Source organism: Anopheles gambiae, chromosome 3 (assembly GCF_943734735.2).
Source record: "Anopheles gambiae chromosome 3, idAnoGambNW_F1_1, whole genome shotgun sequence".
Taxonomy (NCBI): Eukaryota; Metazoa; Arthropoda; class Insecta; order Diptera; family Culicidae; genus Anopheles; species Anopheles gambiae.
Window position 1 is genome coordinate 9,428,674 of NC_064602.1, and position 18,446 is coordinate 9,447,119.

General features: G+C 44.5%; 4 protein-coding genes across 15 annotated transcripts in view; 3 read left to right on the top strand and 1 right to left on the bottom strand.

Annotated features, from left to right (window-relative positions):
* LOC4578011 (sodium/potassium/calcium exchanger Nckx30C) overlaps window positions 1-7,041 on the top strand; it is a 71,320-nt gene extending 64,279 nt beyond the window's left edge. For all 7 annotated transcript variants that reach the window (XM_061654687.1, XM_061654694.1, XM_061654695.1 and 4 more), the window contains exon 8: window positions 82-7,041. In XM_061654687.1, coding sequence (XP_061510671.1) covers window positions 82-322 — 241 coding nt within the window. In that variant the 3' untranslated portion in view covers window positions 323-7,041. The remainder of the gene's footprint in view (window positions 1-81) is intronic.
* A 4,285-nt stretch (window positions 7,042-11,326) lies between these two features.
* Window positions 11,327-12,238, top strand: LOC3291700 (uncharacterized). The gene is made up of 2 exons (XM_555110.3): window positions 11,327-11,458; window positions 11,519-12,238. Exons 1-2 carry the CDS (start codon window positions 11,444-11,446, stop codon window positions 12,197-12,199), a joined length of 696 nt encoding a protein of 231 aa, XP_555110.2. The 5' UTR covers window positions 11,327-11,443; the 3' UTR covers window positions 12,200-12,238.
* LOC1277639 (uncharacterized) lies at window positions 12,132-13,115 on the bottom strand. 6 transcript variants are annotated; one of them, XM_061658489.1, is made up of 4 exons: window positions 12,956-13,115; window positions 12,555-12,886; window positions 12,404-12,482; window positions 12,132-12,315 (listed from the first exon to the last, which is right to left on the bottom strand). In XM_061658489.1, the coding sequence occupies exons 1-4, from the start codon at window positions 12,969-12,971 to the stop codon at window positions 12,236-12,238; spliced, it is 507 nt and encodes a 168-aa protein (XP_061514473.1). In that variant the 5' UTR covers window positions 12,972-13,115; the 3' UTR covers window positions 12,132-12,235. The 6 variants fall into 6 exon arrangements, with proteins under 6 accessions (XP_061514473.1, XP_061514471.1, XP_061514469.1 ...); XM_061658487.1 differs by having other exon boundaries at window positions 12,132-12,327; XM_061658485.1 differs by having other exon boundaries at window positions 12,132-12,345.
* A 1,166-nt stretch (window positions 13,116-14,281) lies between these two features.
* LOC1277638 (uncharacterized) lies at window positions 14,282-16,888 on the top strand. The gene is made up of 2 exons (XM_317113.4): window positions 14,282-14,920; window positions 15,262-16,888. The coding sequence occupies exons 1-2, from the start codon at window positions 14,773-14,775 to the stop codon at window positions 16,629-16,631; spliced, it is 1,518 nt and encodes a 505-aa protein (XP_317113.4). The 5' UTR covers window positions 14,282-14,772; the 3' UTR covers window positions 16,632-16,888.
* The last annotated feature ends 1,558 nt before the right edge of the window (window positions 16,889-18,446 follow it).

Consider the following 18,446-nt stretch of genomic DNA (forward strand, 5'->3'; position numbering starts at 1 on the left):
GCTGGGCTGGGAAGGCTGTGCCTCCGCGCTACATTCTGCGACTCCAACATTCACTTTATCTTTATCTTTTTGCTCCCGCAGCCTTCCAATTCCGTGGCTCATGTACGGAATGATCTACGGCCAGCCGGTGGAGGTGAACTCCGTCGGCATGGTGTGTTCGATCACGATCCTGTTCTTAATGTTACTGTTCGTCGTCATGTCGATAGCTTGCTTCCGCTGGCGAATGAACAAAGGCCTGGGCTTCACCATGTTTTTGCTGTACTTCGCGTTCGTTGCCGTGTCGCTTATGTTCGAGTATGACGTGATAGTGTGTCCATTCTAAAAACCAGTTCTCGTACACACGCACACGAAAGACAAGAAGAGGGAAAAGAAGGTACCACTGAAACATATAACTAGTGTATGCAAGCTCGTAAAGCAATCGTTACAATAATAATGCTGATACGGTGATGTTGGTGGCGTGGGACAATCCGATCCACACACACACACAAACAGAAATACACACTAACAGACAAACACACAATCATACACACACATATATACGAAAACAAACACCACCAGAAAGCAAAACCACGTGGTGATGGAGTTGTCCGACACAGGTTTGGCCGCATCGCTTCACTTCCTGCTCTGTATGCGCATTGAGATCTGACAGATTAGTATCTTTCAAAGCAAACACTCTAAGCTCGATAGAATCGCCATACAATGGCAATGAGAAGAGTGTAGATTGAGAGAGGGAGAGAAGAGAAAAGAGAGAGAAAGGGTGTGTGTGTAAAAGCTACAGTGATACAGCATAACAAAAAGGCTTAGCAGATAAGTAACCAAAACAAACAAAACAACCAACCTTTTTAATCGAACCGCATTGTGGCAAAGGGGTTTTCAAAACATCAAAATCATAGCACACACAACTAGATAAACTGAGCAAGCGTAATGAAATTAATAAACTAAAGGCATCTAGCAGGATAGCGTGGGACGATGTGAAAGTAGTAAGTAAACGAAGGTAAATCGAATCGAACCATCGGAAGGAGGAGAACTAAAAACATCTAAACCAAATCTATTAAGCAAACATCTTTCATTTTAAACTTTTAAACTCCTGTTCTATATTCGCATCTATAGTATCGAATCTATAAGAATCAAAAAACACAAACGTTGTATGAAACGAACATAGGAACATAACAAAAGGACAAAACACATACAAAAACACACACACACACATACTTACACATACAAACAAACGCATTTTAAATTATAACCAAGAAACACAACAATGGAAAACAAAAGCGATGAAGATGCAAATCTAAATGGGTGATCGAATGATAAATCCCTGTATTTCAAGCGACATTTATCTAAAACAAAAAAATGCATAACCAAAACTATACACATACACACACACACACACAGCCAACTTGTTGAAAGAGGGGCAGGGATCATGTAGCCCCAGTGGTGGTCAGGTCAGTGCGCAGCTGGTACCAAGTGGCGTAAAATTACAAACCAAACGAGCGAAAACGCGCGCTGAAATTTAACAAACAAAAACTCATACTAAAAGAAACCAAAACTCAAAACTAAAAACAACGGAGCTAACTTCTTCGATTCTCTGTAGGTGACTTTCTACGGTTTAGCAAAACAAAACAACAACAAACAAACAAACAAAAAGAATACAAAACCAGCATCTCTAGATTTTAATCCAACGTTTAACAACGATCAATTTCTTAACAACAAACTCATCCAACTCATTCAATGCAACGCATTGCGACGCATTTCATTAGGAAATTTACCGATCTAGAAGCTACTAGGGTACGAGGGAACGAGGCAGAAGCGAGCCAGGGCCCATCCATCCCAAATCAACACCCTTTACCCTTTTAATGCACGTACGCAAGCAAACCCAAACCATTACGCACTCGCTCGCTCGCTCGCGCATACGCACCTTGCGTTGGTAGTCACGCTGGCGCGCGAGTCATGCGCATTTCACGCCAATCGCATATTCAACACTGTCCGGGGGAGTGTATGCGTACGAGGAAAACCATTTATACTACGAATATTGAGAGTTTAACAACAATCCCCGTAAGCCATTGAGAGCATTGTTATTTCACTTAGACTATGAATCTACCTACCCTTCCTACTACTATTTACTACTACTACTACTACTACCACTACAACAAACTACTACTACTACTACTATTACCACTATTCTAAGCACTCACAGAGACACATACACACTTACAATTCATCTCGTTTTTCCCCTCCCCAACTATCGAGTAGATGCGAGTAGTATGCGGAAGCCTTAGCTTTGAGTTTTTGGTAGGGTACCCGGACAGCGAGACAGATACAATCCTTCCCCACGTTTTCCGAGAGAACCAAACACTAGTTGGAAACGAACAAAAAAAAACTTGAGAAATTGTGTACTCACTCTTTAAATGGCGCTTCTAGCTAACATTTTTTCCTTAGCAAAAGTTGACTACTACTAACACACTATCACATTCTTGCAATGAGAGTAACTCAACAATAACTCCGCGAGTAACGTGTCTTTGAACGTTTTTCCTATCCTCGACATACTACGAAGCCACTTAGTAGGGTTGCCATTGTTCAGTAGGACTGCCATTGTAATTCATTCAACTCATATCATTCTCAACATTCAATAGTTTGGAACGACAGCTAGAGAGCTCCAATAGAGAACGGGGAACTGGGAAAAGAATGCTTAGGTATCATCTGTTTACGTCTGTAAAGCAGGATCATCGTGTGAACTTCCCATGCATCAGGCGCTAGCAGAGGCAGAAGCTATCGGTATCGGTTCATCGAACAGCAACTACCACGAGATAGAAATTCTTCAAGCTACATCAGTAACAGGTTGGTGCAAAGGTAAACGAAAAGTAATTACTTCACTACGAATGTGCACGGTGTGTGAGTTTGCAAGAGAGTGGTTTTATGGTTTTTTCCCCCAAGAGCACGTGTTTCAAGTGTGTGCGATTTATCTCTGGAGTGTCACAAAGTTGTGCTTTGAGCAATGCCCATTCATATGGCATGAATAGAGGAAATGTTTCTAATCCGTTCTCTCAGGTTTTTGGCGTTTGACAGGTGTCTTGATATCTGTCAAACTTTCAGCATAACTTATGGTGGATAAATGTGTGTGCTTGGTGGAAGAAGAATGTCCAGAGCAATAAGCAATTGGAGCGATCTTACAGCAGCGATACCGCATGGAACGACTACAAATCAACGGCCAACTCCGATGTAGCTAACAGCTAAGCCATCATCAACCATCAACACTTCAAACCCCAAACAGGCTTTTTAGGAGAGGGCATCCATCAATTGATAGATTTAAGTACACCCGCCATCCCACACGCAAAGAGCATAACAAACACGAAAGATAAATCCCCCGATATCCCCCCCCCCCCCCCTCCAAACGCAAGTAACGCGCATCGTCGCAGCCGCAGCCCGGGGCGCGACACCGGTCGCACGCCGGAATATAAAACAAAAGGAGAAAAACAAAGATAATAAAATGAAATGTTAACAAATTTTTGAAAGGTTTTCTTGTTTTTATTTTGTATTATTAAAGAGGAGGAAGAAGAGGAAGAAGAAGAAGAGTTAGAAGAAAAAAAAAACAAGAAGCAACAGGAAGAGGCAGCCAAGCGAGAGCGGCGCAACAGCTGGCGTAGTAAATAAATTATATTAAACAAATCATGCAACTAGAAGGCAGGGTAGGGCGGGGAGTAGATGGGTTGTACGACCCCAACCCTCCCCCCACGAGGCAATAACTGTCGAAAAACCTGTCCAATTGTGCAGACAAAAAACAAATGCCACCTTAAGATGGGCAGCACCTGCAGGCTGACACAAAACAAGTAAAACAAACAGACAAACAAACAAACAAATCTAACATCGAATTGCGAGTATGTTTCGTGGCCGGTTTGAGGCAAAAAACAGCAACAAAAAATACAATGGAAGATGGAAAACGACGCGTGCATAATAGGCGAAGCTAACCATTTCTTGACGAAAATGCTTCAACAGTTCGAACAAACATTTTCTAACATTAACAAAATCCCACCCCCGGTTCCTTACTTAGGCTTGCGTTTCGCCGACAAAGAGATGGTCAATTGCTAGGCTATTTATAGACGCTGTTATTGGTGCAAATGCAATGCGCTTTCTTCATCTGGACACGCTATTAAACCTTTCCTTTTTGCGCATCAAATTGCAAATGCCCCGCAAGAGGAAGCGACGCAGAACGAAGAGTGGAAGAGGAAAGTGGCAAAAAGAACAATTTATAAAACGCCAGCTACTAGGAGAAAACAAAATAAGAAATCGTACATATCTGTTGAGACGTGTGCATGCTGTTGTTGTTGATGTTACGTTTTTGTTTTTCAGCATTCAGCACGTCTTCAATACGGTGCTGCACTCACACACACACACAAACTCACATAAACACTCGCTGGGTGCGGTGGGGAAAGCCCCGCGGAAGCAATGGCCTTGATGCGCTTTCACGCGGGCTCCAGGCTCATGGCACAAGGAAGGGCTCACGTTTTATCGTTCCGCGTTGCCATTACGTTGTAATGCTCAATGCTAACGCTACTCTATTGGCAGATTATTGTTCGCTGAAGAACTGTTGAACCGCAAAACAACACAAATCGTAGCAAAAGACACGAAGAAAGAGTCATACAAAAGAGAGAAGACGAAGCAAAAAATTGGAACAAAGCAGAGCAACATTGAGTGTGTATAAGTAAGACGTGGAAACAGACGGAAATGTTCTAATAAAGGAGAAGCAGAGCAAAAGTACATACTCAGAAAAGAAAACGAACAAAAACCAAACAAAGAAATAATACATAAGAAAAAGATAAGACAAAGCAACAGCAAACCAAAAAACTAAACAAACAAACAAAAAACAAAAAAACAATTGTTATTCACGTTACACAAATTTGCTAATTATTAGTAGGCATTGACATATGGTTACAAAACTGTAAATAGTGCACGAATGCAATTTTCGGTGGTGGGAATGTTGTTGGTCGTAAGCTAATCCAACCAATAATAAAAGGAAAGAAGCTAAGGTAGTGTGTAATGGCAGAGGCGTAACAGAAAGAACAAACAGAAAAGCCCGCCCCCCGCAAACTCCCGCACACACTCATGTTAGCAGGGAAGATAGGAAGGAAATGCAAGGGAACGGCTTCGGTAAAGGGAGAACGAAGAGACGAGACACGATTTTGGCGTCCACAACAATGCAACAAAACAGAAAACAAATCAACGTGGCTTACGCAACGCACATACGCAAAGTCTGTACCGCGAATTTGCCGCGCGCGCGTAATGTAGCTGCCCGCTCGAATGCATTTGCCACTTCGCGCGCCAGTGGCGCCGGCGGCGAGTGGTGTTGATGTTTACCCGTCCAGATTACAGCACAGAGGAGTGTTACGGTGGAGAAGCGTTTTTTGCATTATTATAAACCAATTGGAAGCGTATGTGTGGCGATATTTATTGGCAGCACAATATTTGGAGACACTGGTGGGCCGATGGCGTAGAGAGAATGCCACATCCGCAAAGCCATACTGATTCTTCACTCCTACTACTTCGCTACTGTCACACAGTCTGAATTCCTTTCCAATCCATTGGATTTCTTACACGGAAAAGCTCTTCTATAGGATGCTGTACATTCCGTTTATCCGTTCCCACTGTCACTCTCGCTCTCCTTTGCATCTGTGTGAACATTCTTGACAGGACATTCTATTTGGAAGCTCTTGGAAGCTCTTGGAACACTCCCAGGAACACTGCAACCTACTCAAACTCTTCTTATATTTTCTTCTACGCGAAAAAGAAAACCAAAACTCCCACCAAAATGATCGCTCGAAGGCGCCTTTTTTTCTTGTCCCCACTAAAGCGTTCCGTTGAATCCGTTCGACCTTGACTCGTGATAGGGGATCGCACCCATTCGCCTCCTCTCGCCCCTGCCTAACCAGTGGGTGTAGATGCGCAGAGGGTGTCCAGTAAGGGGAGGATGTTTTTTTTAGGCACTGAAACGCATATAAATATTATACATACGGATAAAAACACATACGCAAACAACGTAGTCAATTTGTATCATACTTTCGTTTCACGGGCGCGCGAACGTTTCCCAATTCCGCGCTGCTTTTCGGTGGTTCTAGGTTTTCCAACCAGTTTTCCGCATTCCGCAAAATGAACAAAACATAACAAAAACGATGTGTGCAACGTTAAATATATACATAAAATATGTGCGCGCGTGTGTGTGTGTATGTGTGTGTGAGAGAGAGAGGGAATAAAATACATTACTAGAACAAGAAACACAAAAAGCAGCAACACAGTTTTTGCCTACAACAACTGAAATATTTAAAAAAAAACAATTACAAAAGTGTGCTCTTGTTCTGAACATGTCTTGTTATGCTACCAAATGCTGAGGAGAAAGAGAGAGAGAGAGAGAGAGCAAAACAGAACGCTAAACTGGGTATAGCATTAGCGAAATCAGGGTTTTGCAGCAGGACTTTTAAAAATTTCCGATCGATCGGACCGAAGCAACGCTAAGCGTATTGGTTGGCTTTTTTATTGTTTTTTTTCCTCATTACCTATAAAGTGCAAAACAAAACAGTTCCAAAATTGAACATAAAAACACATACCGACAAACACTCCGCACACACACACGCGCGCGCGTATACAGATCACATATATACGTTGCAGTTAGTGTAGTTAAAGACAAGAAAAGTATAATGTTAAAACAAGGGAGAAAAACATGAAAATAAGCTATGTTTTTCGCAAATTACACACATACACATAAATAAAAAAAACGATATACGCTTGAAGAAGAATGCCACACTATTTGTCGCGCGGTGCATTCATTCTAAAATCCCAAAAGTTAAATAACGAACAAGAAAAAAAAAACAAAACAAAACAAACAAAAAGAATGCATAATTAAAGGTCAAAACAAAGAGGAGCGAAAATAAATACAACAGCAAAACAAAACAAAACATATAACATCACGTAGCAAGTAAGCAACATGATCAATGTTAGTCCTATGAGGTAAAGGGGAGAGGATAGTAAAAGTAACACACAAACACACACACACACACAAAAAAGAAAGACAAGACAGCAAATCAGCAAACCATAGAACAGCGAAGCAACCGAGAATAGAAATGGGACGGGGTACGATGGGAGTGTAGAACCCATCAATTAACGATTGTATGGCGCACTATGTATGGACAGTGTTCTATTGCTTGTGTGACGTGTTTGCGTGATGCTACCCGGTTTTGAGTTTTTTTCCTCTAGAACGAGAACAGAAAAAAAACGAAACGAACGTAACGTTGTGTTCCTGCTTCACTGTTCGGGGTGAATAATACACCGCTTTGCCCTCTCCTCCCATATTTCTTGTGCCGTTAGCGTTGAAAAGAAGCGTGGAGGTATGACTAGTTTTGCTGCCATTTATTCTATTTCCGAATTGGGATTGTTCGTTATCTGTTGAAGAGCGTTCGCTTCCGATAGAGGGAAGGGACAAACAAATAATGGAAGCAACGGGGAAAGTTTGTTTGATTGTTACATTTCGAGTTCGCAACCACTACCATTAAAGTCTAACGTTAAGGTGTTGAAGTTAAGATTAATAATAGGATCGAATCGACAGGAAAAAAAAAAACAAAGATAACAAACTAAATAAAAGCAACATAAAAGTAACACAATAGCGAAGAAAGAACTTAAGCGTTGCGTTAGGGTGGATTATAAAGGAATGAAAGGATAAGCAGAATGATGGGAAGCAACAAAAAACACAGAAAGAAAAACAAAACAGAATGGAAATGAGAAGAAAGCGCTGAGAAGTTGTTGCATTGGTTGGTAGTTTTTTTTGAAGCGCAAAGCAGAGGAAGAGCGCAAAAACACATTGTAAAACAGAAAACCTCGTCACCATTTTCAGATGTGATATTTTGGTTCTTGATCGCGAGTATAGTGTAGGGTAGGCCCCGCCAGTGCTGCCACCTGGTGTTGCCGCAGCGAGGTTTGCGGTACGCCGCTGAAAATAATAAAACATAGGTGTTGTTGTTATTTCCTTTACTCGGTTGCAAACTTTCTCATACACTCATATCCTCACGCACACTTACAAAAAGTGGCATAGAGCGAGAGAGAGAGAGAGAGAGAGAGAGAGATAGAGAGAGAGAAGGAGAGAGAGAGAAGGAGAGAGAGGTACAGTAAGTTGCAATATTGTGTTAATTTGCGGTGTGGTTTCAGTTTACAGCGCACAGTCAAGATCACGATGGCGATCTACATGCACTATTCGAACCGAAGTGAAGTCTCCCTCTAGCAGGTTTACACCCTGTTAGTGGACCACCTCACAAGGGTACATCAGACGGGGGAGGAAAGCTCGCAATGAATGTTGCATAAATTCAGTTTTTGTAAGCATTATAAGCATCAGTGTATAGATCACGCAGTTTTGATGGCATCAAAGAGCAAAAGGTCCGGCACCCGGTATCGTCAAGCGATCAGGTCAAGCGACAAGCTTAATACAAGGTAGAATGAAAAGGAAAAGGAGAGATTGTTCGGGATCGTTTTATCAAGCCACAAAACCAACCAAAAGCACCAGTGTTTCGGATCGTACTCCACAGAGGAGAAGAGCGCGTTAGCGAGACAGATCCTTCCCCTCTTCCCCCTCCCCCCATTATAGCCAGCGAGCGAACAAGCAGTAGAACTTCTTTAAGCCAGACTAAACGCGCATTGTTACTAATATAGTGAAACCTGAGTAGGACATTATCGAGCAATCGAACAAATGCGTAAATGCGCGCACGCGTGTTACACGTTGTGGGGAGAACCGCGGAGCGGCAGCAAACAAAAAAAAAAACAAACAAACATGAGATTAAGACATACTAAAAAAAGAAAATCAACCAAACGCTTTTAGACTTCCAAGTTTACCATGAACAATGTTCTTCAAACATTAAAAAACACACACACACATACAAATACATACAAAACACAACAATGGCAAAATTAAAATAAAGTAAAACTGCTAAACCATACCCATTTAGATAAGTTGTTCATTGGCTGCGGGTAAAACAGCAGGTAAAAGATGGAGGCAAAACGGTCCAGTAGTACGGTACGATAGTCGGTCACGTTTCCACACAACAGCGACAAACAGAACACGTTCACTACGCCTGCACTACGCAAGCCGAAGGTTCCCTGCCTGCGCTGTCCAGTGCGCCATTGTGGGAAGAAGCTTACGAATGCGGGATGCATGTTTCCTGGCGGGCGCGTCTAACGTGTCAGTGGCCTGAACTTTTAAGCTAAGACGTTGAAAGCTCTCTGATTTGTAGATATTGAATAGTAGAGCGCGCATACCGCATATGTTTGTCCTGTGTTTGAGTGTTTGTTTCGGCAACACGCGACGATGGCGATGCCCCCTAAAACGCCATAACTCCGTTTGTGTTGCATTTCTTGCGCTCGCTGTGTGTACACCTGTGTGGGTGAGGTTGTTTGGACACGGCTGCGTTTAAGTTATCCATTGGTCCCGCCACATACAAGAGGTTAACTGTCACAACAAACTTTCTCAGTTGAATTTACAAAGCAAAGCAATAAGTAATGAATAAAAAGAAACAGATAGTTAATAGTGAATAGCGAAACCAGCACCACTGGTATCGAGGCGGAACAAACACAGTAAATTTATCTCTAAATGCTCTTAGTAACACACAGCGAAACGTAGCGATTCCCATTAACGAAAACACATTTAAACTCATGCCACTCTCCCATGCACCCCAAAATGCATCTAGATCTACAGAAGACTACAAAATACGCCAGGGAGTGTTAGCATATGTGCGTTACAATAAGGTTTTTGCAGGTAAATTTAAACGTAACCATTTGCCAGCTTAGAGAGCAGCGTTCATGGATAGTGTGCATATGCATTTCATTGTTGGTGGGATGAGTTTTAGTAATTCAATTTTTACCACATTTTTGTTTCCTGTCACACTCTAACACTGTCTCACGTTGGTGGATTCGTTTCATCGTGTTACTGTGTACATTGCTTGAAGCAACTGTAGCGTTGCCGTTAATGCCAGAACCACGTTCTAATGAGCCAGCTTCTTCGTACACAAGGCACGTGGTAGGAGAATACTAGGATTTTGAGTGAACGTTTTTGTGTACTTGTTTACCTTTCTTCGTGTAGTAGCAGGTCTCTAGGTGAGAAAAAAACACAAACAAACTTACACGCATTATTTGCTACCCAGTTAACCTCAACAATGCAAAACCGAGGCGAAAAATGCATAACGATCGGAGCTAGTGCGATTTTGGATTCGCCACAAGGAGAGACATAGAGAGAGAGAGAGAGCAAGAGAAAGAAGCGAATGAGCAGGATGTGCAGAAGGATAAAAAAAAATAATAAAAGCTGAGCATGAAAAGCTGAAAACCAATTGAAAAATTGTAGTAAACATTTGAGCTGTATGTATAAATTTTTAAACCACACAATACAACCCTATACCTAGGAAACGCGATTATCGGTTTTGCGTAGCTACTAAACAAACAAACAAACAAACAAACAAACAACAACAAGGGCCATGGGTGAATAGTAGTGGACTTGGAAGGCACACAGGAAGTGCTACCGCTAACAGAACATAAACAAAGGTACACAAATACACAACAAATAACATGAACATCTACAGACTATTTGCACTCATACCAACACAGAAACTTGCACACACGACACATTGAAAAACGAAGTTGCGGGACGATGGGGACAAACAAGTAAAGTATCGGAAGTGGGCAGATAGCAGAGTTATATACTGAAGTAATTAATTGTTGACAAATGGGATCTTCAGGCGTAGTATGTTGCGTTTGCTGTCGCGTTTTTAAAAATAATAAGAAAGAATGAAAATGAAACACCCAAAAAAACACAAAGACAGAACAAAACTGAAGTAAAAAAAAAATCAATGAAATAATGCGACATAAAAATAACAATGAATGAAAAAAAAACAACTTTTTTGTTAACTATTATACATATATAGATTTGATTTTATATATATACCTATATATCATTCTCATTACAAAGCATATATAGAATAAAAATAAACTGATTCTAAAGGAACTTTTGGGTTTGGACTCGGCTTGCGTTAAATTATTCGAAACGAAACCTGCATTATTCTTTCCTTTTTCTAAACTTTTTTGATTTATATTTGCTTACGTTTCTTCTTAACAAATAGGAAAATAAAGTCACATTTAGCATACCTTTAGGCGTTCCTTGAAATTTGATTGATTGGCGTACAATTTATAAGAAAATTCATTTCTGTTTGTAATATTTCAACAGAGCAATTAAATTAAATTTTAAATGTTAAATCCACCAACAAGAAGCATTTGCCCATAGTGATCCATGCTTCTTCGGATTGCCACTAGAGTGCGCTGTTGTTTGCGCGGAAAGCCGGACGTCAACAGCGCAGTTGAAATGTAAACACACAGGTTTGTTTTGTGTGGCCCCGAATTTAACGAATTATTCCAAAAAGAGCCAACAATGAAGAGAAATAAGGTATTACCACATTACTATAACATTAATACGGTTAGTAAGTAACCTATTTTCCCTGTTTAGGAACCACTCGGACCTGCGGCAAAAAGAGCCAAAGAATCAAATAAAATTGCGCCGAAACTGTGGAAGCGTGAGGAGGTGCTTGTTCTTCTCGATGTCTACGAATCAGCACTGCTGCAATTGATCAATCGTACGATTGAAACCGAAGATGATTTGTGGATTACGGTGTCGGAAAACCTGTACGATCAGGGCATAGACGCTTCTGCAGTTCGTTGTCAAAGCAAATGGAATCTGCTGCAGAAAACCTACTTGGCTAACCCCGGCATAAAAGGTGCTTTTTTCGTGAAAGTCAAACAAATACTGGATACAGCAGCCAGTGTAGAGGAACGTACCGTAGAATCGTTGGAAGAAGAACTGAAGGAAGAAATACGTGCAGAGGAGGCTGAGAACACATGCAAGGTAGAACGGCTTGAAGATGAGATAGTAGCGGAAGAGATCGTCATGGAATTTCCACACACCGAGGAACACACTACGAATTCTTTAACCACCGAACGAGTCGCGGAATTACTTGCAGGCGAATCAGAAGCTGGCTTGCGGCCGTTGATCGAGCGATTGTGTGGCAAAATAGATACACTTACCGAGATGCAGCACCGGCAAGAGGCACGACTGCGGGAGGTTTATCAAATGCAGCGCACTAATGAAGATCATTTATTGAAAATTAAGAAACACCTTAATATAGCTTAATAAAATACGTAGCTAATCGACAAGCTAACATTAACATCACATCTGCTCGTACGGTTCGTTCTTGAAGTACAGCGTGCCGTCCTCCGACTGGTAAATGATCTCGGCATTGCCAATAACTGTGGGAAGGACTTGAGCGGTTACAGAATCTGATAACATAACGGGATTAGAAACCAATCCAGCGGGGTGGAATGTGACGCTACTTACCATTACCCTGCCGGCTCGATTCTCCCGTCTGCACTGGCTCACCGCGCTCCTCCGATGCTTGACGCTCCGACATTATGTTCTGCTGGTGGCAAGGAATTCATATTCAGGGATCAACATTCAGGGATCAGATCCATTTCGTACCCATACTCACTTCCTTGTACTTGCTCAGGTAGAGCTTGAGCGGTTCGATGTAGTTGTCGAAACCTAGCGCATACATGGCACACAGAATGTCCTCTCCGTTGATGGTTTTGCGCTTCTCCATGTGGCACCGATCGCTCGCCTCGGATGTGATGAAGGAGATAAACTCGGACACGCACTCCTGAATGCATTCACGCGCTTCTTTCGCAATTTTGCCATTATTCGGTACGGACTTTTTCATTATTTTCGTTATGTTGGCAATCGGGAGGAACCGGTCCTGCTCCCGTAGTGGCGTTCCTGCCTTTAGCAGCTGCTCGCAGCTGGAGTCTTCCGAATGGGTACCGTCTGGAAAGGAAATGGGCATGGTGAGAATGATTTTATGGGAAACAGCACTCCCAACAAGCGGTGCATTACCCATATCGTCCTGCATTTTTGTGTGAAATTGATCAAAATCGCGGAAAATCACAAGAAACAAGAACGGGACGCGGATTATTTTCGTAGGAATTTACGACGCTGTTTTGTATTGGCTGTCACAACAAACCCAACCGAGACAGTTTGACACATAAACGATAAGAATTTGTATCGACCAAATTCAAATGTGTCTGTTTTTACAGCATACGGAAAAATGTTTTATTGTTGAAATTATAGAAAAAATCCAAGTTTAAGCTTTATTAAGAATTATTTCGTACATTTACAACATTTCAACATACGCTGGAACGAACCGCAACACTGAACTCCCTGTTATCAATGTAGCCCGTCGATGACAGCAAATTACACCAACACACATGCAGAGTGACCAGAAATACCGATTTATCTGTATTCCTACCGATTTTTTATATGCCTATGATGGGCATGTTATTTAGTCGTTCGAGTTGACGACTGTACCACCAGACCGGCGCTCTCTTGCATGACTTTAAAATACTCGAGGCACTCTCACTGAACAGAACGCTCGCTCGCGGTGTTTCATTGTATTTTTCTCATACCCCTGAAAATTTGAAATCATTTCAACAACCAAAATAGAAGATATGATCAATTTACCATCCAGAAATGCAAACTCCCATACAAAATGTATGACCTACCCGGGTAGGTGGTCATAAAGATGAGTGTGTATTTTTGGTCATAGAAACGAAGGTTAAATGGTTGCGTTCTCAACAGTGCTCCTGCCGAAATCTGCCAATATAATCTGGCCACACTGGCCCGCAGGGCAAAAGCTCGCTCGAAAGGTCAACAACCGTCGCAAAACGTCAAACACGACCGTCGCCAGCGCCTCGAAATCGTTGCGAGTTTCGCTCGCTGGCGACGTCGGTTTGCAGTACATGCGACGCCGGTTTTGACGTTTTGCGACGGTTTTGCGACGGTTTTGCGACGGTGGCCGCCAAAAAGCTCGCCTTGACCTGTGGGCAAAGTGACCAGAAATACCGATGTATATATATATATCTAAGGTTTGAAGGAAAAAATCTCAATTGTTTAATCATTGAACTACAAAACTCAGCCAAACAATTAAATCAATCTAAATAATCCAGCGAAAATCAAATGACAGCACGAACGATAAAATCGTATCCAAGGAGCACTGCTGCGGCCTCATTTTGCGCATTCCCAAGCGGAAATTTTCGGACGATAACTCATACACTCTCATAATTTGACAAGCAATATATGATTGTATGTGTGGTTCTTTCATTCGTAACATTTCGCTCTCCAAGCCAAGCGTTGAAGCAGGTTATGTGTGTTTCTTTTTGTGTATGACGTTTAGTTTGCATCAGTTGTGTTGTTTCGTATCGTATCATTCATATAAATACCAACAATTTAAAAACTATTTAACCTCAAAATGTGTAACGCTAGACGTGAAATGAAGATAGCAAATATGCCATTGCACGCTGTTGTGGTTATGTGCCGAAAAAAGTCTGAATCTACTATACACTATTTCGTTTGTCAAATCGTGCACGAAATATCAATCGAAAACACAGCCGAAAAGTGACTTTTTCACTCGCTTGGGTTAGTACCCCCCCCCCCCCCCATCCCGCTTAACACCTCTTTCGCTTTCACTTCTTTTAACTCGAGTTATGTTTCGAGTTTTAACCTACCGAAAACTACCGATAAAAATTTGATGCGCCTACCGAAAACCGCCAAAATAATCTGGCCACACTGCGTGTGACAGCCCTTTCTTGCAAAACAAGAAAATCTCCAGAAGGAAGAACAAACCGTGCACAGAACGATAGAAAAACCCGCGTGGAATGGCGTCCGTCGAAACAAAACCGAAAAAGGCTGATCAGGCGGAGGAAAATGTAGACGACAAGGAAGACGTCGAGGAGGAGGTGGTGGACGAAAATGTGCCCGCCGGCAAGAAAAAGAAAAAGCGATCCAGGAAACCGAAGAAGCCTGGTAAGTAGTGGCAGCGGCCTGGTGGCTGGTGTGGACGAGGGCGATCGGGATATGTTGTGCAAATCGCCGATGCGACACAGGGTAAATGAGGAAGGCAAAAGCGAGTGCAAGTGGGTGGTCAGAGGTTGAGGCAGCTACTAATTCCGAGACGGTGTATAGAGCTAGTTGAACGTAGTTATGTAGCCGTTCCGGTGTTGCGAACGTGCATCTGCAGTTTGAGGTTAGGTTATTGATTTGTTATTGTTGAAGGTTTATCAGATGCGCGCCGAGAGCAGCAGGACCGGATTTGCGTGTTGCTGATGATTTACATTCTCTTTCTTCCCTGTTCTCTCTCTCTCCAGCTGCGGATGAAGATTCCGACGATGAAGCACTGAGGGAAGCGTTAGCGGAACGGCAAGCCGAGGACAAGAAGAAGGTGGCAGCGGCCGAGAAGGCCGCCAAGGAGCAGGCGAAAAAGAATCAAAAGGCAGTACAGGCCGCCACAGCCACCGCTCCTTCCGCCACGGCCGACGCGGAAGAGGAAGAGGAGGGCGATGAGGAGGGCGACGACGCGACCGGTGCAGATGGCAAGAAGAAGCGAAAGAAGCGCAACAAGAAGAAGGGCGCCGCCGCCAACACACTGGTCGCACCGTCCGTACCGATCGCGGAGCAGTTCTCCGACGGTAAGTTCCCGGAGGGACAGATTATGCAGTACCCGGATTCCACCACGGCGAAGGACCGGTTTACGAGCGAGGAGAAGCGTGCGCTCGACCGGATGCATCAGGACATTTACAGCGAGCTGCGCCAAGCGGCCGAAGCCCACCGACAGACGCGCCAGTACATGCAGAAGTGGATCAAGCCGGGCATGACGATGATCGAGATCTGCGAGGAGCTGGAAAACACGGCTCGCCGTCTGATCGGGGAGAATGGGCTGGAGGCGGGACTGGCCTTCCCGACCGGCTGCTCGCGCAATCACTGCGCCGCGCACTACACCCCGAACGCGGGCGATCCGACCGTGCTGCTGTACGACGACGTCACGAAGATCGACTTCGGCACGCACATCAAGGGCCGCATCATCGACTGTGCGTTCACGCTGTCCTTCAACCCGAAGTACGACAAGCTGCTCGAGGCGGTGAAGGAAGCGACCGAGACGGGCATCCGGGAGGCGGGCATCGACGTGAGGCTGTGCGACATCGGGGCCGCCATCCAGGAGGTGATGGAGTCGTACGAGGTCGAGCTGGACGGCAAGACGTACCAGGTGAAGGCGATCCGCAACCTGAACGGCCACTCGATCAGCCCGTACCGGATCCACGCCGGCAAGACGGTGCCGATCGTGAAGGGCGGCGAGACGACGCGCATGGAGGAGAACGAATTCTACGCGATCGAAACGTTCGGCTCGACCGGGCGCGGCCTGGTGCACGACGATATGGACTGCTCGCACTACATGAAGGATTTCGACGCTCCCAAGGTGCCGCTGCGGCTGCAGTCGTCCAAGAGTCTGCTCGGCCTGATCAATCGCAACTTCGGCACGCTGGCGTTCTGCAAGCGCTGGCTGGACCGGGCCGGCGCCACCAAGTACCAGATGGCGCTGAAGGACCTGTGCGACAAGGGCATCGTGGAGGCGTACCCGCCGCTGTGCGACGTGAAGGGAAGCTACACGGCCCAGTACGAGCACACGATTATGCTGCGGCCCACCTGCAAGGAGGTCGTGTCCCGCGGCGACGATTACTGAGAGAGCAGCGCGCGCGCGGCGCAATGGTTTACAGTGGTGCGCATCTCCCCCAAGGGGGGAAGCTTTGCTCTGTGGTGGATTGTGAATGTTTCTGGTAATACGCGATGCGGTTGCTTGTTTTTTTGGTAAAATTTTGTAAGATCATCTAAGAACCGAGTGGCAACCGCGCTCGTCACGTCTCGATGGCTGACAGCCAGTGTGTTAGATGGCGCGATTGTGTTGTAATAAAAGCAAAATCAATATGCTACGAACAAAAACGGACGTTGAAAAAGAAATTGAATTGCGAAAAAGATGACACACGATCGATGATGATGGAGGATTATAAAGTCAAGAGAATAGTTCCTGACTGTCTAAAGAAAGTCAGCGTTAGGACCGTTTGGAAGAATCGAGAAAGCTTCATTGGTTTGAGACCGAAAAGATTGGCTTGACCATGAAAGTACCATTAGCTCGGAAAATGAATTATTTGCGACGATTTGATCAACTCGTCGATCGGAAAGTATTAGCAAGGCTATTGAAGAGCTTTTCATAATCCATGCCATTGCCTGCAGTACGGCGTACTAGCGTCAGCATCAATCACTTACCTCACGCATACATTTCCATTACACGCTTCGATGCACCCATGCCAGGCTTACGAATCCAAACGTAAATTGCACGCGGATGTAATGCACGTACAAATTAATAGAATTCAAACCCCACGTTGTGCCCTTACGCACTCGCGATCCTCGCCCCTTCACCATCAATCCAGCGAAACGCGTCTTGTCCGTCAAGTACGCGTACTGCGCCAGCAGCACGGTCCACACCAACCCAGGCAACGATCACGCACGACCATTACTCATCGGATCGATCGTCTGCGAAGGGCGGTGGGTGGCGAAAGAGACCGAGCAGAGGGGGCTGAAAGTTGTCAATGAAAAACGTTCGCACGTTCACGGGGTGCACACGGGGCCGGATGAAGGAGGAGTTCTTGAACCGGGACGACGACTTGAACCGGGCCGGACCCGTCGCAGCGCGCGCGATGCATGTGTCGTTGCTTTGGTAGCAGCGCGCAAAACACCACCACCACCATCGCCACCCGTGGGCGAAGGTGCACCGCGGTGTGAGGCCTTTTTCGCGATTCGTTTCGCACACACTCACACACACGGTGGTGGTGTTGGGTACGTGATTTAGGTAGCAGATAAGTCGCGCGTTGATTTCTTTCGATTTTGCTTTCGCGTGCGCTTCTTGCCCGTTTCTTGCCACACAGCGTTTGGAGTTTGGGTGTTAGGGAGTGAGATAAAAAAAAACGAAACATACAATGGCCAAAGAGGCAAAGGATACAACGCGAATCGAACAAAGCGTACTGCTGTGACGTTGCGTAAAAAAAAACGCGTTGCTGGAACTCAGATTCGTGACTGAATTTCGGCTTGTTGGACTTTCGACAGTTGTTCTCCAGAATCTCCACAATACAATCGCCGTTGGCGAACCGTTTCGTACGTTCGATTCGATCCCCGTTCGGTTTGAGCCATTGCCATGTCTCACGGTGAACACGGGGCAGGGAGGTGGTACGCAGGCCGAGCATTACGTAATCGATGTAATGACATAAAAATTCATGAAGTCAAGAAGTTACTCCGGTCGACAAACCGGTGATCTTGAGGGAACGCTGCGCCAGTCAGCGGCAAGGTAAGCGAGAGCCAGCAGCAGCAGCAGCAGCAGCAGGAACGGAAAGGGTTGCCGACAAACTGGTTACCTAAGGAGAGACCCTCCAGTTTTATAGACCTCCGCATGTTCGTTGTCTCGCTTTGCTGTCGATAGCTCGTTTTTTTGTTTTTTGCTGCGCGC